The sequence below is a fragment of the Neolamprologus brichardi genome, chromosome 16, assembly GCF_056152115.1.
Source record: "Neolamprologus brichardi isolate AB-2024 chromosome 16, ASM5615211v1, whole genome shotgun sequence".
Classification (NCBI taxonomy): domain Eukaryota; kingdom Metazoa; phylum Chordata; class Actinopteri; order Cichliformes; family Cichlidae; genus Neolamprologus; species Neolamprologus brichardi.
This window is the reverse complement of record NC_142119.1, coordinates 20,122,987-20,147,270: the sequence shown is the minus strand read 5'-3', so window position 1 is coordinate 20,147,270 and position 24,284 is coordinate 20,122,987. Positions and strand designations below refer to the sequence as shown.

Below are 24,284 nucleotides of genomic sequence, written 5' to 3'. Positions count from 1 at the left end.
TGGAAAATGGTTTAATGATGTTTACAACAAAAGAGAACTGTACATTTACAGTAAAAGATTATCTTTATATGTGTATAAAAACAAAAATACAGCAGACAAATGCATCAAAATCTACTATGTATCCTGATTCACATACTTAAAACTCCTACACAATCTTTCAGCTCTATGCCGCCATCTCTGGAGGCCTTTTTTTTTTTGTCGTTTTTTTGTCGTATTTAGATTGGAGCAGTGTCCCTCAGTGTTGTATTCCACAATGGAAACCAAAACTCATTACATTCGAGTCCTGGAAGTCAATTAATATCAGACTGCAGAGTAAAAAAAGGGAAATAAAACAGGGACACATTCCTTTAGATGAGCCCAAGCTTCGAAAGTGAAATGTTTTACAGAATGCATTTCTTGAGATACACAGACACAATATGTACATGGTTGGCAATTTTTTTTTTTTTAAAGTTATTTCTCTCTTGTTGAAAGCCATGGTCACTTGGGCTGTGAACTGATAATCACACACACACACACGTACATATATATAACACACCCAAAAACATACAAAAATACTATATCTTTAACCTACCAAGAGTAAGACAGTTCTGCAATTAGTTCCATGCTGTGACAGAAAAGAGATTACAACAAACAAACGAGGAACAGACGCTTTTTCACGCAAGTTTTTTCTCAGAAATATACCAAAATATACATCTAAGCTTTGGAATTACTGAGGCTGGGACTTTAAAGCCAGTGCTGGGTTTGTCTCTTAATACACATGCTGCAGGGTGAAAGGGAGAGAGAGAAACCAACAGAGACACACAGGACAGAGAGATATCTTTGGTATCTGCATTTGTCAAAAGTTAAATATTTGGATTTTTGCTTTGGGATAGCGCTTGTGAGGTCCTACAACCTCACTTGGAGTAAAGCATTAAACAAAGTGTCACTGAAGCCCTGCCGACCAGAAGGTCTGAGTCAGAGGGACACAGTCCATGCAAAGTGAAGGACCATGATGCATAGTGTCACAGCTGATCAGAGTCTGTAGTGAGGAGTCAAAGAAGAGAGCAGATGAAAGGGAGAGGAGGAGGAGAGGGAAGGGGACACAGCAGTGAGTTTTAGCGAACGCAGGATGTGTATTCCTGGAGACAACAACAGGGTCATGTCCTGGGACTACAGTGTACAGATGAGGAAGAGACAGACTGAGAGGCAGGAATAGCATTTTTCGCCGCCGTTCTTGAGAGAGGAACAACGGAGGGTGGGACATCAATCCAACCAACCAAACGACAACAGCGCTCAAGACAGACAATCATACAGAGTCCTGAGCAGGTACAGTGTGCACAGGATCAACCCTCAGTGTGTATTAACAAACATCACCCAGCTACCACCGCATCGGTTCGTGTCTGCCGGAGAAGCCCGCCCGGCCCCTGCTACCCCTCCCTTCCGATCCCCGCCCACAGGCACTGAAACCACTGCAGAGGCGTCGAAGGGGGTGCCGGACGCACATTCGAATGCAATTTTTTTAAAAAAAACAACCTCTTTACATACGAATCGAGGGGCGTGCAGCCGGGATTTGATGTTGAGCAGTGAGGCGGGGATGGGCGAGAGGTGGCGTCGATCACATACAATCAAGTTAGTAAGAATTCTTTGGTTATCGTTGGTACCACAGGGGAGCGAGAGCGGGCTGCGACGGCGAGCCATCACGTGGGAAGACGTGCACATACCTGTACCAAGCCAAGAGTGAGAAAATAAATAAAGCAAGATTGTCAAACTTAAAAAAAAAAGGGTGGGGTGGGGGGTGTCCATAGAATTACGTTTTCATGAATGAAATCCTTCAGTGCACAAGAAATTGTGAAAGAAGAGCAGCAGATGTTTGCCCCTTGTTACACACAGATTCACCTTTTATGCCTTCTCTTGTTTACACCTCTTTGTGAGTACTGGTATGTAGTTCGTCTCCCTCTTGTGGCGGCTCCAAACCCTTCACTAAGTACAGGTATGAACACGCTTCTCCACTGACAAGTTGGTGTATTTTAGTCTTTTTTTTATGATTTTTAAAAACATTTGTTTCATAAGTAGATTAAAGCAGGTTTCACTCAATCTTGAGTTAAAAATGAGGTATACAACAGCTCCTTTAGCCTTACTGGTGCGCCACGCAACCTTTGACATTTAGTAAAAGGAGAAAACAAACAAACAAAAATCCAAAACTCTCAGCAAACCAGTGTGGTGGGTCAATATACCGTCTGTTAGATGCACAGCTGATCCGCAAGAATCTCAGGATCACCTGAAACCGAAGCTTCACAAGCAAAGCCAGTGGCAAGCAGACAGTTCGTGAGAGTCCAAGCTGACCCCAAACAAACGGAAAGCTGGCTTGGCTCTCGGCAGTGGCTTGCTTAAAGCTTGCAGTTAATTTGTAAAGACCCTCAGTCAGGAAACTTCAATCAAAACCCCAAAACAAAACAAAGAAGTCCTCTCGTCTCACCCTTTTTTCAAAAATCAGTCTAAACACCTGCTGGAAGATGGGAAAGATGCACCAAAATGGTTTGCAGACTGTCCTCCCTGGCCTCTCTTTAAATGACACACTCACACAAACACACCTGCCTGCTGGAATTATTAGTAAAGCTTTTTCTCACAGGTATATCCTCCTACCTGTCTAAGTCGCACCTAAAAACCATAGGTAGCAACATAATCGTCCCACGCTCTAAAATGCCCAGAGTACACTGTACTGTTTCAGTGAAAACAATGCACCAGGTGAGCTGGGTGCCCATGCTCTCTCTCACTCTCACACACATACAGAACAACAATGCTACAATGCTCATGTCTTCTACGTAACAATAAGGCATAAATGATAATGTTAATCTTCTTTGTCAAACTAAGAAAGCCAGTGATCTTGCCCTCTCACACTATACAAAACAATTAAAGGCATAAAGTAATACATTAAAACAAAACCAAATGATTGTTAAAGACAGCACAGCAAATCAAATCCACAACAACTCAACCAAATATATATATTTATACATCTATTAAAAGATTAAGATCAAATGCTTCAGAGTCTCCTATTAACCACAGGACCTGTCTGCCAGGAGCGCCTGAGCGAGCCCCTCCTGTCGAACAGACTGGTTCGACAGGAGGGGCTCAGCGAGGCGTCATCTCGAGCTCCATCTCAAATTTTTTGGTCTTGACAGTTTAATAAAAAAAAGAAAAGAAAACTGAGGGGAGATTTTTTTTTCTGGGGGGGAAGTAAGTATGATAAACACTACATTCAGTCTTGGTAACATACTGGTTCAAATATAAAATATGAATATCTTACAAGTGTTTATATATATATTTATATGTATAGAATTAAGAAAAGATCGTTTCTCCAATTCTTAAGTCTTTCCTCAGATAAATATTTCAGTAACATCCTATGGTGCCAGTGGCAACTGGTTCATGTAGCTTGCAAACCTCCAAAACGCCAAACAAGCACTGAAACACGACTGAGTTCTTCAGGGCTCTTGTGGCCTCAAAGTTAAGGAAAGAAAGAAAAACAAAACACACCCACCAAGCTGCAAAGAGAAAGGCTTTTACTTTGGCAAGAAGGATCTCAAAATAATATTTAAACCTGGAAATACCCCATAAATAGTAGTACTAGAAAATAGCAGTAGTAGGTTGTCCTTGCAATGGTTCCTATGTATGGTTCATCAGTATAAACGCTGAATGGCAAGCCAGTCAGTAATTATACATTCTACAATGCTGTATACAGAGAAATGTCTAAAAGGTGAACCTATGTTTGAAGCGCTGCTGAGGTATATTTAGTCAAAAATAATTCAACAGAAAAGAAGCACACGAGAGGGGAACGGGGACAAATTTCACTGCTTCCAGTCTGAGTGAGTTACTAATTGCTGTGTTTGTCATTTTGAAGCAGAACAATGCTACTTTTGTGTGGGGTTTAGCTGAACGTGCAGCACAGAACGGTACTTATCCCACCGCTGTGTTGGCTAAGATAAGTTTGGGGAGTTTTTAAACTAGTCCCCAGACAGATTTTGGGTGCAGCATATCGTTTCTTAGCATGCTGGTTTGAAACGGCGGAGCTGAGAGGAGGTGAAGTATTTATGGATTTACATAAGTGATCCCTCCAGCAGGGATAGTGCGAACTACAATACCCTGATTCTCACAGGATGTAGTCTTAAAGCTATTAGAAAGCATGCAGGCGTCTTGACAGCTCAACTCTGACAGGAGTCTCAGCAGCAAGTTGTTAAAGCTAAAGTTTCTGTGATCCTTATCCAGCAGCACCAAATCACGAAAATCAGGTATCGACTGAGGAGGGAGAAAAATAAAGAAATAAATTGTGGAGATTTAAGAGAAAACGAACTTTGGTTCAAGCTGTTGTTTTATGGCTGAATATTAGCACAAAACCAAAATCAGATCTTTTCCATTATGCTTCAGAAAAGTCCAAAACTGCTACCACAACTGATTAGAAAGGAAAAGACGCCACTAAACGGCTCGCATTAAACCAGATTAAGCATTGGGCCGAGGCCACGGTGATTTCATAAAAACTAAATTTAAAAAGTAAAATGGTAATAATAGAAGTAAAAAGAAACTACTTCCTCATACTCCAACCCACCAATCCCTCTCTTTTTGGTCAGTTGTGCTGCCAATTAAAAATTTAAATATGGAGACACTTGGTCAAATCAAACAAAATAACAAAGAAAAGAAAAAAGAAAATGTAGTCTTTGGAAAATGATCATCAAAATATTGCATTTCTATATTCTGACTATGAAGAGATTTTTGTACTCATAAATATATTGACTAGACTAAGCTACACTGACTACACACAGCAATTACTTTAACAAATATTTTTGGTATATCTTAAAGTAGGTAAGCCAGTCGAACGACTGCAGACAAAATAAAGAGACAGAATTTCAATCCTCCCAAAACAGGCAGACTGCAGCTCATCAATCCAGTTATTTGGTACAGATACTGTGCACAAGTAGATACGACGGTACTTCTAATAAAAAAAAAAAAGGAAACCAAACACCCCCCCAATACTCTATCCCCATCTAGGCAAAGCCACCACACCACAGTTCAGGTTTGGTGAACATGACTAGTTCCCTCCACAAAAAAAAAAAAAAAAAAAAAAAAAAAAGACTGCAGAGCCTCGTGGATCGTGCGGCTGCTGAACTCTCAGCGTCTGCCTGAGCTGTCGACGACACGCAAACGTCCACGTCCAAAACTTAATGTACAGTGTTCCAACGGATCACAAACCAAAACAAGTCACCCTTAATCAGACTCAGGTCTGCAGCTCACTTTAAAGCTCTCAATGTAATGTTTTCAGTCATTTTTCTATCAGTGTCGATAATCCACACCGAGACCGTCGTTTTACAGAGGCTCGGTGGCTACTGCACCACCACCTATGTAAAACTCAGTGTTTCCAGAAAAGAGACTCGGAGAGACACGCCGCGTCCCTCCGACCCTTAAAGCAATGATAACCTTTATATCGGCCACTTATTACTTATTTTTAAAGCCTTATAACCACGATTAAAAAGTGATAGTTAAATCTTAACTTAACATTAGACTTACAAAGATCAGAAAATGTCAAAAAAATATAGACAGTAAAAGATAAAAAGGGAAAAAAAGTCTCTAAAATATAATTTGATATGATTTACAACAAGGCCTGTCAAGAAACAAAAAACCAAACAAACAAAAAAAACCCCAAAAAACAAAAACGAGAGATAATTAAAAAGAGCGACACACAAACCCTCATTAGTGATTATGAACATTGTGAAATTAGTAGTAAATCAATTAAGTTTGAATGTTAGAAGAGAAAAGTTTGTTTTTGGTTAGAAGAATTTCAGAGAAAATTCTGACCTGCAAAGAGGAGGATATATATATATATGTATATATGTATATGTATATACAGCTCGATGACGCCGAGGATATTTTCTCCCTGGACACTTGTCAAGGTTCAGGAGAAGCGGCAGGCAGACAACAGTGTCCATCTGGTTACTGTTTGTGTGGAAAATTAAAAAACATCCAAGAATCATAAAGAAAGAAAAAAAATAATAAAAGAAACCAACAGTTAAACCCACCCTTATGTTAAGTCCTTTTCTTTTTGGCGGCAGCAAAAGGATTAATTTATGGTAGATACAATGGAGAGGATGCAGGGTGGTTAGTGAAGCGCAGAGCCTATATCAGAGTACCACCCTCGTCCTACACGGTGTGAAAGGAGTAGTGCTTGACGTAAGTAATTGGGCGTTAATTCGAGATGCAGCCTGACTGGCTTCACTGAGCCTTGGGGGCAGTGGTAATGGTCGAGGCTTGCACAGGCACAGCAGCTGTGCTGACTTGATGATGACCGTCGGCAGTGACCTGAAGCCCTCCCACGCCGGGCGACACCAGGCTGACGGGGTTGCTGGTGAGCAGCGACAGGTTCTGGGGGTTCAGGAAGAGCGGCGTGGTCACCAGGTTGGGGGTGTTACCAGCAGAAGTGTTGGCAAACAGCAGGTTACTGCCGTCCAGAGAGGTGATGGGGATTGTGCCGCTCGATGCCAGTGCTATGGAGATGTGAAAGAAACGGTGTAAAGGTAAGAAAGGTGCACAGGTTCACCAAATGAGGAGAGCATTTCCATCATCATTTTTTTGAGACTGCACGATAAATTGTTTAACTCGCAGAAGTAATTTTCTCTCAGCAGGATAAAACCTTGTGGGTGTGGCTTAAATGAATCTGTTCTTATTATGCAAATGAGTCATGTCCTCATTAAGTGTTTGCTTTCATTACACTAATTATAGAAATAATGGGCTGTCTTATTGCCCTTATTTTTTCTAATCATCCTTTCAATCATTTATATACTCCAACTTATTTAGCTATTGTATTCATCGAGTCATTCCTTCTGCTAAATTTAGTCTAATTTGGTCGTTTGGCGTTAGGACGTTCCCCCAAGCTGAAAATATTTGTTAAGGAAAACAAAATAATATAAATTTTAAACTATTGCAATTTAAAAAGAAACAAAAGAAATAAACTTCTGACAGTTTGTGAACATTGCTTTGTCATAACTTCCTGTCACACCCTCAATGACCTCAAACTGATATTTAAATAAACAAATGACTTAACACAATAAAGTTATTTAAATTAAGCTGGCACCACAATCATCCACAAACCCCAATTGCAAACATCTTGAAATCACAACAAAAACAAAAATATAACCACGATGACCCAGGGACTTCTAAGCAGCTAGCAACTGTTCTCAATTCCCAGATGTTTACTGACTATAGTTAAAAGAAGAACAATAGTCAGAAAATGAAACTTTGTCAAGTAGGAGTCCTGGGAGTGTGACTGAACCAGCCGTCAGTACTCCTCGCAGCGTTGACTGAAGAGTTGATGAGATTTGTAAATCATTGTATTCTGTTTTAATTTACATTTTACAAAGCTCCCCAATATTTTTGGATCTGGGGTTGTACATTACAAAAACCAGTCCTTATCTGCAGGTCCTGGAACCCCATAATCATATAACTACTTGCAATTCTGATTAGAAACTATGTGCACAGACATAATTCAATGACTTGTCATGTAACAGGTGCCCACCTTGAATGGTAGCCAGAGTGCTGTTGCTCATGAGAGCAGGGCTCAGTGCACTTCCCAGGCCGCCAGGAGCCAGACTGAGGAGGGCACCCCTGGACACACAAAGAAGATCATGTAGTATAAAAAAAAAAAAAAAAAAAAAAAAAACAACACCTCAACAACTGTCTGGCTTTCACAAAGATCTTATATGAACACGGCTCATGCTAACCCTTGAGTAAACTGCGAAGATGCCATCAGTGCTGGGTTGAGCCCCGCAGCAGCAGCCATAGCTGCAAAACTGGCGCTGGGTAGCGTGGCGGCCCCCTGCAACGCGGCAGAAAGCCCAGGAGCTGCCACCATCACCTGACCCGTCCCTAAACTGGTAGCAATGGATGAAGGCGCCTGGGTGACAATGGTTGGCGCCTGCGTGCCAGCTTTGCTCTCCGTGCTCGTGGACTGATTACTCGTCTGGGACGTGCTTAAAGACAGAGAGCTTGTTGCTGTGGTAACCACAGGCGCAGTTGAGATGACAGATGCAGTGTTTGTGGCTCCAACTGTCGTGCCTTGTTAAAGGCAGATAAAAAGAAATTAAAGTGAATTTTTAATCAACATTTACCATCGGGTATACACACACATGCACAAAGTGAATAGTGCACGCACACACCTGTGAAAGACAAATTGGGGATGCTGGTGTTGGTGAGAGGCATCACTGGGTTTACAGTCAGAGTGGTGGGTGTGGTAATAGTTGGGCTGCTATCAAGGCTTGCTGTGCTGGCCACCTGGGCAAAAGAAGGAGAATTGGAGGATTTAAATACAAGTCGAAACACAAATCGGTCGACATTCTGATATTCTAGCTGAGCCCACAGAACATATAAGGACTTGCCATGTAATCAGAGACAGTACATATAAAAAGATTAATGATCCCAAAATTAGATTTAACAAAAGGTGGATCAGAGAAACAGGACAATTCTAAAAATCATACTGCTTTTTCTAACTACAAATGGGTCTAAAATTTGCAATATGGACACTATTTTGTGTTATGCATGATGTAAATCTAGGGAATAAATAAGTTATAAGAATAAACTTATTAGACAAATATTTACTGAAGTTCTACAGAGGACAAGAGACAGGATGAAATCTTATGGTACTTCTACAATGACTTCACATTTCAGACCCAGATGCATCATCCATATTTTACGTTAAGTCTCCTAACGTGATCCACAAATAGACACAAACTTTAAACACCGTATTAAACAGTGCTGAGAATCCCTTTGGTGAGTGGCAGTCTTACCAAAGGGCTGCTGGGGGTGAAGATAGATTTGATAGGGGTGTTGCCTCCTCCACTGTTGCCACTACTGGGAGGATTAATCCTCTTCTCTTTCTGTCGTCGATTGCAGAACCAGACCCGAATCACCTCCTTCTCCATGTTGAGCTGGTCAGCGATCATGGTGATCTCTTCAGAGGTAGGTTTTTGGTTCTGCTTGAAGAGGGCAAAGAAGCCAGGGATTCCCTGTCAGCACTGAGGAAACTGCTGTACTGTGTTTTTTCTACCTTTAAGGGAGGACTAAAAGTGTATAATGTGATCATCTCAGATACTTTACTAAATAACCAAACTTTTCCTTATATAATCAATATGGAGTTCCGAAGTGTGTGTTTCTCACCTCCAGAAAGCTCTTTTCTAAGGCCACTCGAATGTTGGTCTCGATACTGGTTCTTTTCTTCCGTCGGCGGTTGATTCCCTCTATGCCCATGCCCTGGGAACCCAGGGCACTGGGGCTCGACAGGGACTGGTCAGATGTCAGGTTCTCTGCACAAACAGCATTGACACAAAGAAAAGGAAGGGAGGTAAAGACAAGGTATGCATACACAACCCACCCACAAGCACCAATGTGAGAAAACGAGAGTGATCAGCTGCACAGTCAGGTGGGGTCAGAGACAAACCTGCATCATTGAGCCACTTCTCCAGCAATGGCTTGAGTTTGCACATGTTTTTAAAGCTCAGATTCAAGGCCTCAAAGCGAGAAATAGTAGTTTGGCTAAAGTCGTTTCCATACAGCTTCCCCATGGCCAGGCCAACGTCCCCCTGTCAGAAGGAGAGATTTACCTGTGAGTTATTTATTGTGGTATAATATTACATGAACAAAGATCTGAATATGAAAACAGCCATGTGTTTGCAGTTTAAAGAAATGCCCACATCTGCAAGTCAAAATATAACTGAACTTATGGTGATCTACTGACTCTCAGCACACACCTGCGTAAAGCCCAGTTTGATACGTCTCTGTTTAAAAGTCTTGGCAAACTGCTCCAGCTCCTCAAGGTCACTAGGTTCCTCCAGAGTGGGAGTATCCAACCGTTTGGGTGGCGTCTGACTGTGTGGCAGGGACTGAATAGGTGTGGTTGCCGTTGTGCGGGTTGGGGTTGCAGGCTGGAAAGACGAGAAATATAGCAAATGTGACTGTTTTGTAGGTTTAAAAATAGTTAAAGAATAAATTATTGAGAATAAATCATTTAAAAAAAACGTGTAAAGCTGTCAAATGCAAGCACTACCAGTGTAGCTGAAGACTATTTTAAAGCTAGTTTAAAAGATGTACTTGCATCATTACCAACCTGAGTTGCAAGGGTGATGCTTGGTTGAGTCGACAGGAGGTTAGGTTGGCTTTGAGGTAGTTGAGTTAGAAGACTCGGGGCTTGCAATATGCCTGAAGTGGGGATGATGGATGGAAAGGAAAGATTAAACAATCTTCGATACCCATACTTGGAGTACATCTCTCCTTGTAATTCTGCAGCGCAACAGATCAACCTACCCTGCTGGGCCTGCGGAGCCTGTGAGATAATGAACTGCGGCTGCAGTGACGTGGCGATAGGGTGGCCAGGCTGAACCAGGACAAACTGGGGCAGACTTAGATTCTGCTGTTGTAAAGACTGCAAAAAATATGAAAACAACCATCTAATTGTTTATAAAGCTCACAATCCTAAAGACTTTGACACAACTTTGTTTCATGTAAAATTGTCCCACAATGTCTACATTTATTCTAATCATGTCTAATTTGGTACAACCTCTACTTTTCAATTGCTCTGACAGGGTAGCAAACAAATATGTATTAAGCTATGTGTAATGTGTCTCCATATATTTATAAGTGTAGAATTTCCATTATTAAAGTGTGTCTATTCTCAACTACTTTGATGAATAAACGTCCTTGCCAAAGCCATTATCACAGATGTTGAGGACTATTTTGTTTGTAACAGTTCATTTTGTCTAAGAGAGAAAGCTCGAGTCATTTAGATCATTTGCATGTTTTCCTCATTCTTTAGCTGCCTTGTATGCTCCCAGAAAGGCAGTTTCAAATAATCCAATATGGCCTTCATACCGTTTGAAAAAACAATAGTGATATTTAATTTCACCACAGACTTTTCATGTCTATTGTTTGTATGTGGAAAGATGTTCAGCTTTACTTTTTTGTGTGTATTGTGTAGAGCTACAAGCTTGCAAGCACTTTATGGTACAACATTTTTCAGAGCTTGCAGGAACTCTGGCGCATAGGGGATTGAGCCTTACAGGGGCAATCTGGATGGGCTGTGACAGGGGCAGCTGGGTAATTGGTGTGGCTGCAGAGGCTGAGATGTTGTCCCCGGTGGTGCTGTTCTGCTGGTTGGCAGAATGCTGCACGGCAGCAGCCAGGAGCTGCACTTGGGCCTGCTGGAGAAACAGCTGCTGCTGCATTGGGCTCAACTGAGGCAGACAGGAGGAAAACAGAGAGACACGTAAGTGTTAATACAAGTAACTAATGATCATCAGATAAGTTAGTAAGTATGTCAGTGTTGTCACTATACTTTACTTCGATAGCCTTCTGTCAATATAAAATTGTACTTAGTAGTCAGTATAATCTTTTAGTGATATAAGTTTGCATATTATAGAATACTGCATGATGACCCTTTTATGACTTAGACTGTTGTTGGCATCCAGACTTGCTTTATAAATTCTTTCTCACAGTGATAATAGCTGAACAAGCCGTTATTATTTCACTCCTGCCAGGAAGAGGAGAGCTGGATACTTTTACCTGCAAGAAGAGGGGCCACGTCCTTCAGAATAACACACACACACACACACACACACACACACACACACACACACACACACACACACACACACACACACACACACACACACACACACACACACACACACACACACACACACACACACACACACACACACACACACACACACACACACACACACACACACACACACACCTCTTATCTTCACTCCCTACATACTAACATTTCTCTGTGTATGACTAGACTTTTGTATATAAATAAAGACAGGTGCAAGAACAGAGTGCACATCACAGGGCCCCCACTCTGGTGTCAGCGTTCTGTGATCGCCCTTGCAAGTAAATGCTGCAGCGTCTGTGTGTTTCTACCTTTAGATTCTTAGCTGAAGAAGTGTCTTTAGAATAAATCTCTTGACACCTTCCAAAGTTAGTACAATACTGCAGTGAAATATTAGAGAAATCCAATTCATGTGTGCATAATATTACTCACTAGTGTCTTGATATATTGGTTTATCATCATTATGTATGATAAGACAGGCACTTTAATTACCCGTGCCTTGGTCTGGCTTTATGAACAGCAGCAGGTTGATCGGATTGTTTGATGCATTTGCCAACAATTGTTTTATTGTTCGGTGGCTGCTCCAGTTCACTGAACTAGACCACAACTCTGTCTATTCTAATTATACCGACTTGTGTTCATACACCTTTACAAATGATACTGAAACAATTTTTTTTAATTATTATTTTGATGTCAAACTAGTGACTGTTTATGAAAACTAATCAACAGTATTGCACTTAGCTTTTAACAGAGGTATCAAAGTTATACTGAATAATGTGGCAACACACATATGGTCCTCCACAGGCAGATGGAGACTCATGCAGCTGAGCCAGGCACAAGTGCAAATGAGCATGTTGATGTCATGTTCAAACTCAAATCCACATGCTGAGTAAACATTCAATCCTACATCGCATTGCAGCTGCATTCAACCATCCCTGGGCCTTGGCTGGATATGAAATGTGTCATGTGGCTGGTTTAATGGCGAGTGCAGAGACACAAAGACTATGTCTAACCACAGGGATGAACAGGCAGACAGGCAGAGAAGACGCCAGCTTCAGCCAAGTTATCATTTCGTCACCCAGCTGTGATTGACCGTGTGGGGGTGTCACCCCAAGATACACAACCAGGGTTTTAACTTACTCCAGCAATCTGTCCCCCAGCCAACATTAGCTGGGTTTGAGGCAATACGCTCTGCTGGACGGAGGTCAGAAGAGCACCCGAGTCTTCCAACTTTGACTAGTGGGGGTGAAGCAGAGGGGGAGAGGCTTAGACGAGATCTTCTGAGTTTTAACTTCATGTCATTGTAGCCAACATGAAATTAATTAAAAGCAATTTCAATGAATATTCAATTCAGACATTAAGCACCGCTAAATTAAACGAAAAAAAAAAACAAACATACTAGTGAAAACAATGAAACGTTCTATTTCCATGCTACCTGAGTGGCTTTCTTTAAATGAGTCTTTGGTCTTTGAACGCAGAGAGGAATTTGAATTAGAAAGGCAGCGATAAAGTGGGTATTTAAAATGTGCTGCAGTCTTCAGAGACAAGAAAAGTGAAGTGAAGGGAGGGGAGAGTTGAGATCCTAATTAAAATAACTGTTATGCAGTGCATGTAAATTCTGCATAGATTTGCATATTCTCGGCCATCTGTTTCCGAGCAACCACAGAGCAGCTAATTAGCATACAGGGTTGATTAATCTTCCTTGTTGCCAGGCGACACTGGGAGAGCCTGGCTCATTTAAATGAACTCTTTCTGCTTGTGCGTGTTTGAGTGAAGATGAGCATACCTCTGTTCAAACTTCACACCTCATTTTCGAGGCTACAACAAATGTGTGACATTACACCAAAACCAAACGTGCTCCCACCACAAAAACAGGAAAACAAAAAGTTACTTAAAAAGGTCAAGTATGCATTGTACACAGTGTGGTACCTGTTGGAGGAGGGCTTGTGCATGTGCATTAGTGATTGCACTTGTGGTGGGCACCGTCTGCCTCTGAAAATCCAACCCATTGGTTTGGATACCTGAGAAAAGAAAATTTGAATTTATGTCATGTGCTGTTTGACACAACGCATGCCGTAAAAAAAACAAAAAAAACAACACAACAACAAAAAAAAGAAAAAAGAAAAAAGAAGAAATCACTGACAAGAGAAAAAGAATCCATTTTCAAATACGAGGAAAAACTCTAAAAACATATTTTTATAAAGTGGCAGCATCTGTACTAGCTAACAAAATTATATATTTTAAGAGCATGAACAAACAATACTGTCAACAACATCAATTAATGTGTCATTACCCAGCAGGAGTACAAAGCTGTGCAATGAATCTGGATCTTCACTCTAAGCGTGTAATATTCAGACATAATGCACTGTGAGGTAAATGCCTCATATGACAAAGAGAGCTGCTTGCAAGCATTTTTGGAAAGCTGCCATCTATGTTTTCAAAATTAGATCATACAAAGAGAAACAGCAGGGGGGTTTCTGTGACTTGAGCTGCTAAAATGTCCAAATTATTGCTGGCTATGACTCTGAAACCTGTTGAATGAGGTGGTAAAACTAAACACATTCTGATTTAAAAATGAAGATAACGGGAGAAAAAGCTGGAGATCACTCACCGGTGTTCCCGTCACCACTCTCCATTGCACATTTAGTAGTTTCTGACTGATTATTCACTTTAGCATCTGAAAGAGCCAGACAGAGACATGCTCACAGGCACTGCCGCCAAACAGAAGAACCTATTCTCTGATTTCAGGCGTACTTTCACTTTTGTCATCTGAGTACAACCATCACTGCACGTCAGGATATTCTTAATGAACAATAGCATTTCAGTCGCATTCATCATTTAAAGCAGCAAGCACTGAACAATACTAATCTCCAACAAACTAACAGAAAAAAACAACAAAAAAACAAAATCCCAGCAGCAGATTCATGAGGTCTTAATGCAACATAATCACACAATGACATCAACCACCAGTGCAGTCCAGGTGAGCTCTGTTACAACCTCATCAAAAAACTCACCCGCTCTTGCTCCACCTGCATTTTCCAGCATGGCTGCTGAACCTATCAAGTAAAATTGCCTGGGCCGGGCAAGCCCACCGACAGGGTGTCCGGCGCTCTCCCACCTCCTCCTCCTCTCTTCACTCTCCACTGGTCAGCAGTGAGCAGAGTTCAATACAACCAGAGTTACACACAGAGACAGTGGCAGTGTCCACCGCACGGTTCACTGAGCAACACTGGGATACGCGCACTGAGGGAGCCAACGGGGTTTAGGCAAACAGCTCTCCGTGCCTTTCCCTGCTCGCGCTTTTCTTTTCGTATAGCTCTGCCCCTTTTTCTCTTTTACTGTGCCTACTGTGCACTCTCTCTCTACCGCTCCCCCTCTCCCGTGTGCCAAGATTGTCTGTACTTCTGAAAAAGTTCGCCCTCTCCCTCTCTTGCTGGAATGAAACAAACGACAAGTGCAGCTGGCGGCCTCCTCCAACTCTGCCGCCGCCCCCCCCACCCTTCCTCCTCCAACTCTATAATGAAGCATAATCAGTATTCAGCTGATTAAAGCCGTATGCAAATCTGCCCCTGCCTCGTTAGCAATGCAAGGCTTTGAAGTCCTGCGAGCAACGCATTTCACACCGGGCTCTGAAAGCTTTCTGCATAATTTAAACCCCTATAAATATTTATCAGCTCATTAGCATATTAATTGGATGGCTTTTGGAGGACGATAAAAAACAGGGGAATAAGGACGATAGAGAGGAGAAGGAGAAAAAAAGTGCTCAAACTAGCACTTGGCGCAGCGGAGAGAGGGGAGGCAGCAGCACAACACCAATTACTGTGCAAGTGCGGGCCTAAAAAGTAATTAGCTAAGAGCAGGTAAAGGGCTGCAGATATCCCAGAATGCACCATGAGGTGGTCTGGGTATGTTAGCAAGGTGGACTGCATTAATAGAACGTCTATGACTGCTCGCTCAGAACATCTCCAGGAGTCATGGAGACTTGGCCCAATTGCTAAAGGGCGGGGGGAGGGGGGGGGAGGGGGGGAGCTCGCTCAATCGGAAATAAATAACTTCACATTAATCCACCACAAGCCTGTCATTACTGCTAGACCCCCTGTGGCTAAGGCATTCCACAGCGAGCGGCTACAGAAAGTGGGTGGCGGGCTGTTGCTGTGTACGTTTATGTTGTGCTTGGGGATTAGCATATTTAAATTAGCTTTACATTCCAATAGTATTTCCTTTGAAGCCCTTTTAAATTCATTTCCAACAAGCGCCGAGTGCTAATACAGCAGGGAAGCGGCTCGGTTACGGTGCTGCACTGGTGTCCAGCGAGTCATAGCGACTGCACTGGAATGCATGGCTGTATTGTGGTCAAGAAGGGAAGGGGCTTACCAACTAAATCTACAACAACTGCTCCTGGCTAAAGCTCTAATCAACTTCTTCACTTATCCTCCTGCCTGACGAAAGGCATTTACATACTAGCTGACCAAGGGAAACAATGCCAAGAAGGCCCCAGTGGCTTTAACAAAGTACATACTGGAAAACAAACACACCTTTGTCAGCACAAGCAAGCCTTCACTCACCAAGGTATAATGGCAGCCATCTCTAAACTGCAGACAGTCAGAGACCCTTGAGATTTTTTTTTGTCTGACATACCCCAAATAGCTCCAAACACAACCATTGCGAAGTATAATGTATATTTTAACTGAGTGGCAAATGGATGTTGTTCATTAGAGTCACCACTAAGATTTAGTTTCATTATCATTTAATCTGCCAATTATTTTTATTCCCAAAGCTCAAGATGATATCTTCAAAACGTCTGATTTTGACCAATGATTGAACACCCAAAAGTAAGAGGTTTACTGTAACTGAAATCCAAACAAATGAGAATCTTCAACCGATGAATATTCAGCAGCTTTTGTTACAAATTCCCACCACAACCAAAAATGTTACCATTTTATATACTTTCACACACGCACTGGAGCCCTGAACTCTTCTAGATGTTAGTTTGCAAATGTCAGGCACAGATTAGACATCGAGGTGAGAAAAGTCCAGGTAACAGTCACAGCTTGCGAGCAGTCATACTGCGTCTTGCCTAAACCACACGGACAACCCGAACACAAAAAGAGATAACCCAGCTCTCTTTTTGTGCATCTCAGGACTTTTAAAGAAATTCAGAGAACACTGCTTACTGCTGCTAATCTGCTTGTGCCATCTTGTAGTTGGTAGCAAATAGATTATCTAAATAAGCCTTTTAAGAAAAGAAATAAATGCTCAGCAAACTTACCAGACACTACTCCTCTTTCTGACTGTCCTCAGCTCTCTGTCCAGCTCTACCCTCTGTGTTGCCTCTGACTGATGACACTATTATGAAACATTTCTATAAGCACTTCATTCCTTTCTAATTAAGACTTGATTTGATATTTCTGAGGGTCTTTCTACATTCTTGGCCTTTTTGTGATTTAAAAAATGATCAGATCTCTGTTTTGTGTGTCATTGCCCGTCTGCCAAATAAACACACGCATAGGCATCTTAACTATATTTTATAGAGCATGTTACCGTTTTATGAAATCTGGTGTTTTTTTATTTAACTTTATCTTAATATACACAATGACAGATGTCATTAGGTACTGGACTTGTAACAGACCAAACTGCTTGAAACTGTCAAGATTTTTTTAAGTTGTGATAACTTTATGAATAGACTTCCCAACATATAAGCATTAGGAGACATAGCTGTTATGTTCCATTATGGGCAGAATTTCTAGTGGTACAATTAAGAAGACAAGTAAGAGTTGTGTAGTATATCCTTTGGTGTAATTGTAATTCTATAATTTGTGTGAATGCTTTCAAGGCACATTTTTATAATAATTACAAACACAAACATATTTGTTTGGTTAACAACTCTAAGGACAACTGTTTTTAAAAAGGGTCAAAGCTCCAGAAACACTGCTTGACCTTATATTCTTCGCTATGCACCCTGGAATGGGGGGAATTTTTGTCAGAAACCTCTGCTCTGTTTTGACAACCCCAGGAACTGGGGTTTGGACCCCTCAGTCCCCCACTATTGTTATTATGCTCACAAAGCCTCAGACCACACCAACAGCCTTCATTTATATGCTTCTAGAAAGTATACCTACACTTCTGTGTACTGATGTCCAGTGTTGAGCCTCCATACAATAGATTTTAGCCTGACTCAAGCCTATTGTTTACTAAGGCAGTTATGGGAAATGTCACACTAGCCTGCAAAGTCTCAAAGAGGCCATCTCAACAAAGTGCACATGAGAGGTTAAGAAATAAGTCTTCTGTTCTTGACTTAATGCAACCAAATGAGAAAACAAAGGAGAAGTAGAGACAGTTATCAGCAGTGCACTCCAACACATGTACAGCTACTTGGTTGAATGGGTTTGCAAAACCTTGCTGTGGAACAATGCTTTATACAAATACCCTGCAAAGAGAATTCTAAATAGCTATCTCATTAGTGCAGTAATATGGGATGGCTGGCTGAATACTGCAGAGCCGTTAATGTGAGCGGAGAGATTCAACTTGAGACAGAGTGAAACTTAATTAGCACATCCACATTCTGTCCTGCTACCTATATCCTTCATCTTAAATATAAAATACATCCAGACTACTTTTCCACATCTGGATCAGTCTTAAGTACTTAGACTGTTTTGGAACAGTCTGGTGTACGGTTACGACAGATAATCATTCAGTTTGAGGCAATTAAAACTAGGCAAAAAGCTTTGTGGTTTAATGCAGCATCAAAATGAATACCTAAACAATTCAAAATCGCTTTTAATACCAGTCAGTGTATTAAACCCAAACAGTCTGACAACAGAGGGTCGAAGCAGCAACAGTGGACTGAGCTCACAAATGAGCCAAACACTGGAAGCAGTGTAATTTGATGAACAGTAATGGGGCTAACATCACTGCAAGCTACTGTGGTATCTCTCTAGGGTGGTCATTAGCCAACTGTCTATAGGCTAGGTGGGAAATTCAATCTAACCAAATTAAAGTGAAGTTTCTCAGGGACAACAACTCAGCTACTTCAAATGGGCACGTACAGAGGTTAGCCACATGAACCAGTACTACAGTCTGAATTCAGACACACATTCACCACTTAGGAAAACAGCACATGCATGAACATTTGATTATTAATGTGTTGTGTGTTTTACTTTTGTCTAATAGGAAAACAGCGCAGCCTTTTTCCTTTGAAAAAAAAAAAAAAAGTATCCAGCTTCCTGACTGTTGACACAAGCCAACATTTTAATCTCATCTATTTAAAGGACGGGCATTATTGCAACGATATTCCAGTCTGGATATTTTCAGACAAAAGGCCTGTTTTCTTAACATGCTTTGCATTATATCGTGTTTGCAGCATTAAAAAAAAGTTTTAATGAAATACAAATGTTTACTAATACTAGTGATCTTAATTATGTTAAGCACATGACAGTCATCAGGAACAATGTGACTTCCAATCTTTAGTATATAGAGTCTGATTTAATCTTCCAAATTAGTGTGTCGTTTGTCTTAAAAAGCGTCTGTTTTTACAGATAAAGACCAGCTGGAAACATCTGCTTTACCTTGCTGCACTGTTTAATAAGGAATTGCTCTCTTTACCAGAGATCACCAAAAACAAAACAAGTAGTTACAACCCTGAGGTCACAAAAGAGCTCTTTTTTTGGTTATAATTTTCCTCCATTTAGAAAAAAAAAAAAAAAAGAAGTCGTCTGACTGGAGCTTTCATGGAGGCCTTCTCAGTACTTTGAGATGGCATGTCCTGAATTTATTACGGAAAATGATGCATTATTCATAACAACTGTGTTTACATCAATGAATATTCATGATGGAACTACAAGGCTGGAATGAGGGTGGAACTGTAAAACTGATTAAATGAGAAAAGTAGACTGAGTGTGAGGAAGACAGAATTACTTCTCGTATGTTCTTAAGTGCCCAAGTTTAATATGCAAGATTTTTTTTTTTTATTTAAATGCAATCGAAGCCAATTCCAGACAGTCAAAATGCTAACAGACACATTAGAATGTAACACTTCGAGCATTATTTTGAATATTAAACCATTTATAGCCTTTCTTCTCAAACAATCTATATCTTTTAGATTCATAACTGTCTTGCAATATAGAAGGAAACTGCCTGTAATGCCTGTCTGTGCATAAAGTTGCTAACAATGTGGGCAAAGTTTGAAATGAGTGTATCTACATCGGAAAGAATTCAATCTTATTCAAGAATCCTTAACAAAAAAAGCAAACCTAAACCTTGTTTTAACTTGCTAAGGGACAATACGTTCCTCTGTAATTATAAGATAATGAGCCAGTTAGACCACTAAACCCCCCCCCCCCCCCCCCCCAACACACACACACCTACACACCTGATGTGTCACACAATAGCTTTTCTGGCGCATTTTCTGAAATATAAAAAAAAAACAGCAAAGATAATTACCTGCTCTTTACTGTTACTACAACAGACCTCAGACACGCTTCTAGAAAACAAACTAAACAGCAAGCTCAGCTACATGGACTAAAGGAGAAAAAAAAGTGCCATCAAGCTGTGTCTTGCCCGGCCATGAAAGCAGCAGAGTGAATAATAAGAATGCCCTGCCTGTTATTACTGTGGCCTTCCGGAAGTGGGCCTCACCACCCCTCCCTGTGCCTGGGGGTGGCGGGTGGGAGATACACAGGTACAATCTTTGAATTCAGCCCAAAAACTCCAACAACAAACAGGCATGACGCGTACAAACCCGGTTCTCAAAACCGTTACGTCATGCGCAATTAAAAGCTGCACAAATAAATTACACACATTGTAATGAGATGGATTAGTTCGCCTGGCAGACCAGGACCAACCCGATGCCAGACTACTCCCACCTCAAGTTTAAAATAATATTTTTAAAAAAGTGCTCCACCCAACTTTCGAACTGTTTAACTTCCAAAACAAAGATGTCAAACACATTCATCTCAACATCTTACTACATATGTATCTGTACTAAACTTAAAAAAAAAAACCAAACAAATAAAATCGCCGTGTACGTAAAGTTAGCCGATAAAGGGCTGACAAGTTGTAGCCAGTTAGCCGCTTGGAGGACAGCCGTATTAAAATGAAACACGGGAGGCCACATTTGAAAAGTCATTCGGCGTCGTGACACGGTATTGTGTTGGCATGCATTTATTGTGTGCTCCTCGTTGACTGCTGTAACGCGCTGAACTCCGCACACTCTGGCTCAGGCAGGCAGGCCCCGCATGAATAACACAACAGGCTGTGCCGTGGCTCCGCTGCGCCGAGCACACAAAAGGCTGGGGCAAAACGCTCCGCTATAAAAATCACGTCGAGCACAAGCACTCCGAGCTGACTCCGTGTGTCTTTAACAAAGGGACGGTCTGCTACAGTTGGATTAAATAACACCCTCCTCCCTTATAAACGACCCTTTGAAAACATACGAGCGCAGCCGCTGCCCGACTCGGCTAAAATGAATATGCAAACCCGTTTCAAAAGCTTCGGTGTGTGCATCAACACAAAGCCAAGCGCTAGCACGGCAGCTAACGCTAGCCAGCTAGCATAATCATTTCAATCAAACCGCGTTCGTGAAAGGTCTAAATATGTCATACATGAACCAGAGCCACGATGGCGATTACTAATAAAATATGCTAAATTGTATTTGTCGACAGAGGTATGAATATGTAGCGGCGTACAGCCGTCTAATCACACAAAGGGGGGGAGGCATGTTTCCATGTAATTTGCCGTCGCACTGCAAAGGCTCGTTTCCTCCTCTGTCAAATTACAGTTGGCTAGCTGTGTGTAAACTAAAACAGCGCCGAATATCGTCCTTATCTACTAATCAATCTGCATTTCATCAGTATGCCGTTAACATAAATTGTGAGTAACACAGTTTGAATATGAGTATGAATATGTAAAATGCTGTAATCATTACCTGCTCCTGAACTCTCATCTTGACTCGCTGCTCCTCCGTCCGCCATTTTGAATATTTAACCCGAAATCCCAGCCCTGACACACACACACACACACACACTCGCACATATACACTTACACAAATGCACGTGCACGTTTTCACGGATACCCGCATGCGCTCAGGGACCTGGTCTGGGGATAGTGGAGCGTGTTGTGAGCTGTGGCTTATTTACATACTTAAACAGGCATCTTGTTTTCTTTACACAATAATTTTTGAATTGAACAGGCCATGGGCGGATCACCCAGTGGACCTGCGCAGTATAATCGCGGAAAACATCAACACTGGCCCTGAAAATTGCCCAGAGCCATTTATGCTGGTTTGACTCACCACTTAAAAGTCAAATAAAACAAAATATACCCAGAGGAATTTAGAAAAATGCGTAATGTGTGACAACCATAGTTATCTTAATCGATGACTCAGACACCGACTATTTCACAGAAATATCAGGAGAAATATTGTATTGCTATTTGCTATTTATTTATGAACTTGTATTGATGCTTTGTCTGCATGTGGTGCTGCAAAACATTGATTAGACCGTCTTATTTCAAAAACATATACAAAGCATGAAGCAACAGAAGAACAATGCAAAGACTTTTTCTTTTTCATATATTTGCTTACTATCTCTGGTATCATTGCTGTTTCTGTTTATTTATGGAAAAAGTAAACATGTAAATCAAGAACACATTTCCTTATATCCCCACCCCTTCCTGCATGTTGTCCATTGATCTATACCAGGATATATATCAAAATATACCAGGAGTACGACGGTTTCCATCCCACTTTGAATAACCTTATCTTATAGGGAAAAGAGTGAGCCTTTTTTAATTCTTAAATTAGACACACACACACACACACACACACACACACACACACATATATATATACATATATATATATATATATATATATATATATATATATATATATATATATATATATATATATATATGTATGTATATATATATATATATATATATATATATATATATATATACATACATACATATATATATATAATTGTTGATTGCTTTTTTTTTTTAAGTGTCGTGCTTCTGAAATTCACTATTTCAGTTTTTAATGTTATCATTTTATCCTTTCATCCAGAGTCATGGTGGGCTTGTGTATACCCCAGGTGTTGGTATTCTTGGACTGGCTGACAGTCCATCACACGGCTAATATAAAGAAACAGAAAACTACACACTCTCATATCTACAATTGTGGTCAGATATTTACATACATCGAACACGGGGATGAATGAGCTTTTACTGGCTTCTTTGAACTTTTCATTTTCCAGGGTAAAGCATACATTTTTATTGACTTTGAAAAAAATAAAAATTGGCTACACGAGTTTGAATTTGTTTTTGGATTTTCTTGAATCCACACAGCATCAAAAGTCTTCAGCCTCAAATACATACACCCCCATTAATATTTGGTGAAATGTCACTTAGCATCTTGCACCTTGACCAGATGCTTTTGATAGCCATAAGCAAGCTTGTGGTTGGATATTTGATCGCTCGTCAGAATTTATAGAGTTCATTTAAAATTATTGGTTTCCTGGCACGGACCTGGCTTTTAAGCATAGCCCACATATATTTAATAATTTTAAGGTCTTCTTAAGTAGTACAGATACTAGTGTTAAAAAAAAATACCCCAGTAAAAGTAATGAAGCAACTTCTTTACTCAAGTGAAGTGTACTCAAAGTAAGAAAGTTAATTTCCACCAGCTATTTTTGTGCAAAGCTCACTGAACACGTCATAATTAAATGATATTAGTATATAGGAAACAAACTTTATTTCAGTCTGAATTCAATTATAACAAAGGCACTACACATGAATCAGTTAAGTAAAACATGAGAAGAGAAAAAAATAAAAATAAAAAATAGCTCTATTTTCTGTTGCCTACATTGTGGAGGGTGATTTTGCCTCTGACCAGGAAAATGGGGAGGGGGGCGATGTTAAAGTGGCATTCAGCAGGTGGAAAACTCTAAAATCAGTTTTAGTGGCTTTAGTGACTCACAACTCAGAATAATTTCTATCGAGAGCTGCAGCAGATTTTCTTTGTGTACAGGCTGTGATCAGCTGACCTGTGCTGCTCTGAGGTTTACTGTGCTCACTTGAATTATGCAAATTCTCTAATTAAGATGAAGGAACTGACCTCCCAGCCCATTGTTTCTTCAGTGGTGCTAAGTTTCAGTCATTATGCAAATGCACTGTTTATAAGGTTGGGGAAACCTGCAGTCAGCTGAGACTGAAGAAGTCACTTGGATGAGTGACGAAACATTTCTCCCACTGAAAACGCTACGTCCAGATGAACAGAATCAACGTTTGGAGATTTACTTACCTGGATGATTGAGCATGCATCAAGACACCCTCACCTGAATTCAACAAAATGTAAGCAGATGTTTCACAAGTCCTCCATGAGACACTATAAGGTTGGTATGAAGGTGGGATTCAGTAAATGAATCTAAGCAACATCTCTGCTACACTTGATGTGATCTAACTCTGACCATGAAACCACAGCCACTGTCCTCCGGTCACACACAGTCCTTTACTGTGAATAACCACAGTACTGCAAACTAACCTGTTTATCCTGCACTAATCTGCAGAGTCTTCTCATGCAGTCTTTAAATAGCACAGTTAGTATGCAACAGGTTGTTGTGCAGCACGTTTCAGTACATGAAAAAAACATGTCACACGTAGA

General features: G+C 40.8%; 1 protein-coding gene across 9 annotated transcripts; it reads right to left on the bottom strand.

Moving 5' to 3' along the window:
* Positions 1-21,616, bottom strand: pou2f1b (POU class 2 homeobox 1b). Of its 9 annotated transcripts, none has more exons than XM_006788247.2 (15): positions 21,546-21,599; positions 14,235-14,300; positions 13,553-13,644; positions 12,764-12,859; positions 11,067-11,240; positions 10,315-10,432; positions 10,118-10,209; positions 9,762-9,935; positions 9,452-9,593; positions 9,172-9,317; positions 8,802-8,990; positions 8,175-8,289; positions 7,740-8,073; positions 7,535-7,623; positions 1-6,506 (listed from the first exon to the last, which is right to left on the bottom strand). In XM_006788247.2, exons 1-15 carry the CDS (start codon positions 21,589-21,591, stop codon positions 6,235-6,237), a joined length of 2,145 nt encoding a protein of 714 aa, XP_006788310.1. In that variant the 5' UTR covers positions 21,592-21,599; the 3' UTR covers positions 1-6,234. The 9 variants fall into 9 exon arrangements, with proteins under 9 accessions (XP_006788310.1, XP_006788311.1, XP_087709072.1 ...); XM_006788248.2 differs by having other exon boundaries at positions 8,802-8,987; XM_087852946.1 differs by having other exon boundaries at positions 9,172-9,327; positions 9,453-9,593.
* Between the last annotated feature and the right edge of the window lie 2,668 nt (positions 21,617-24,284).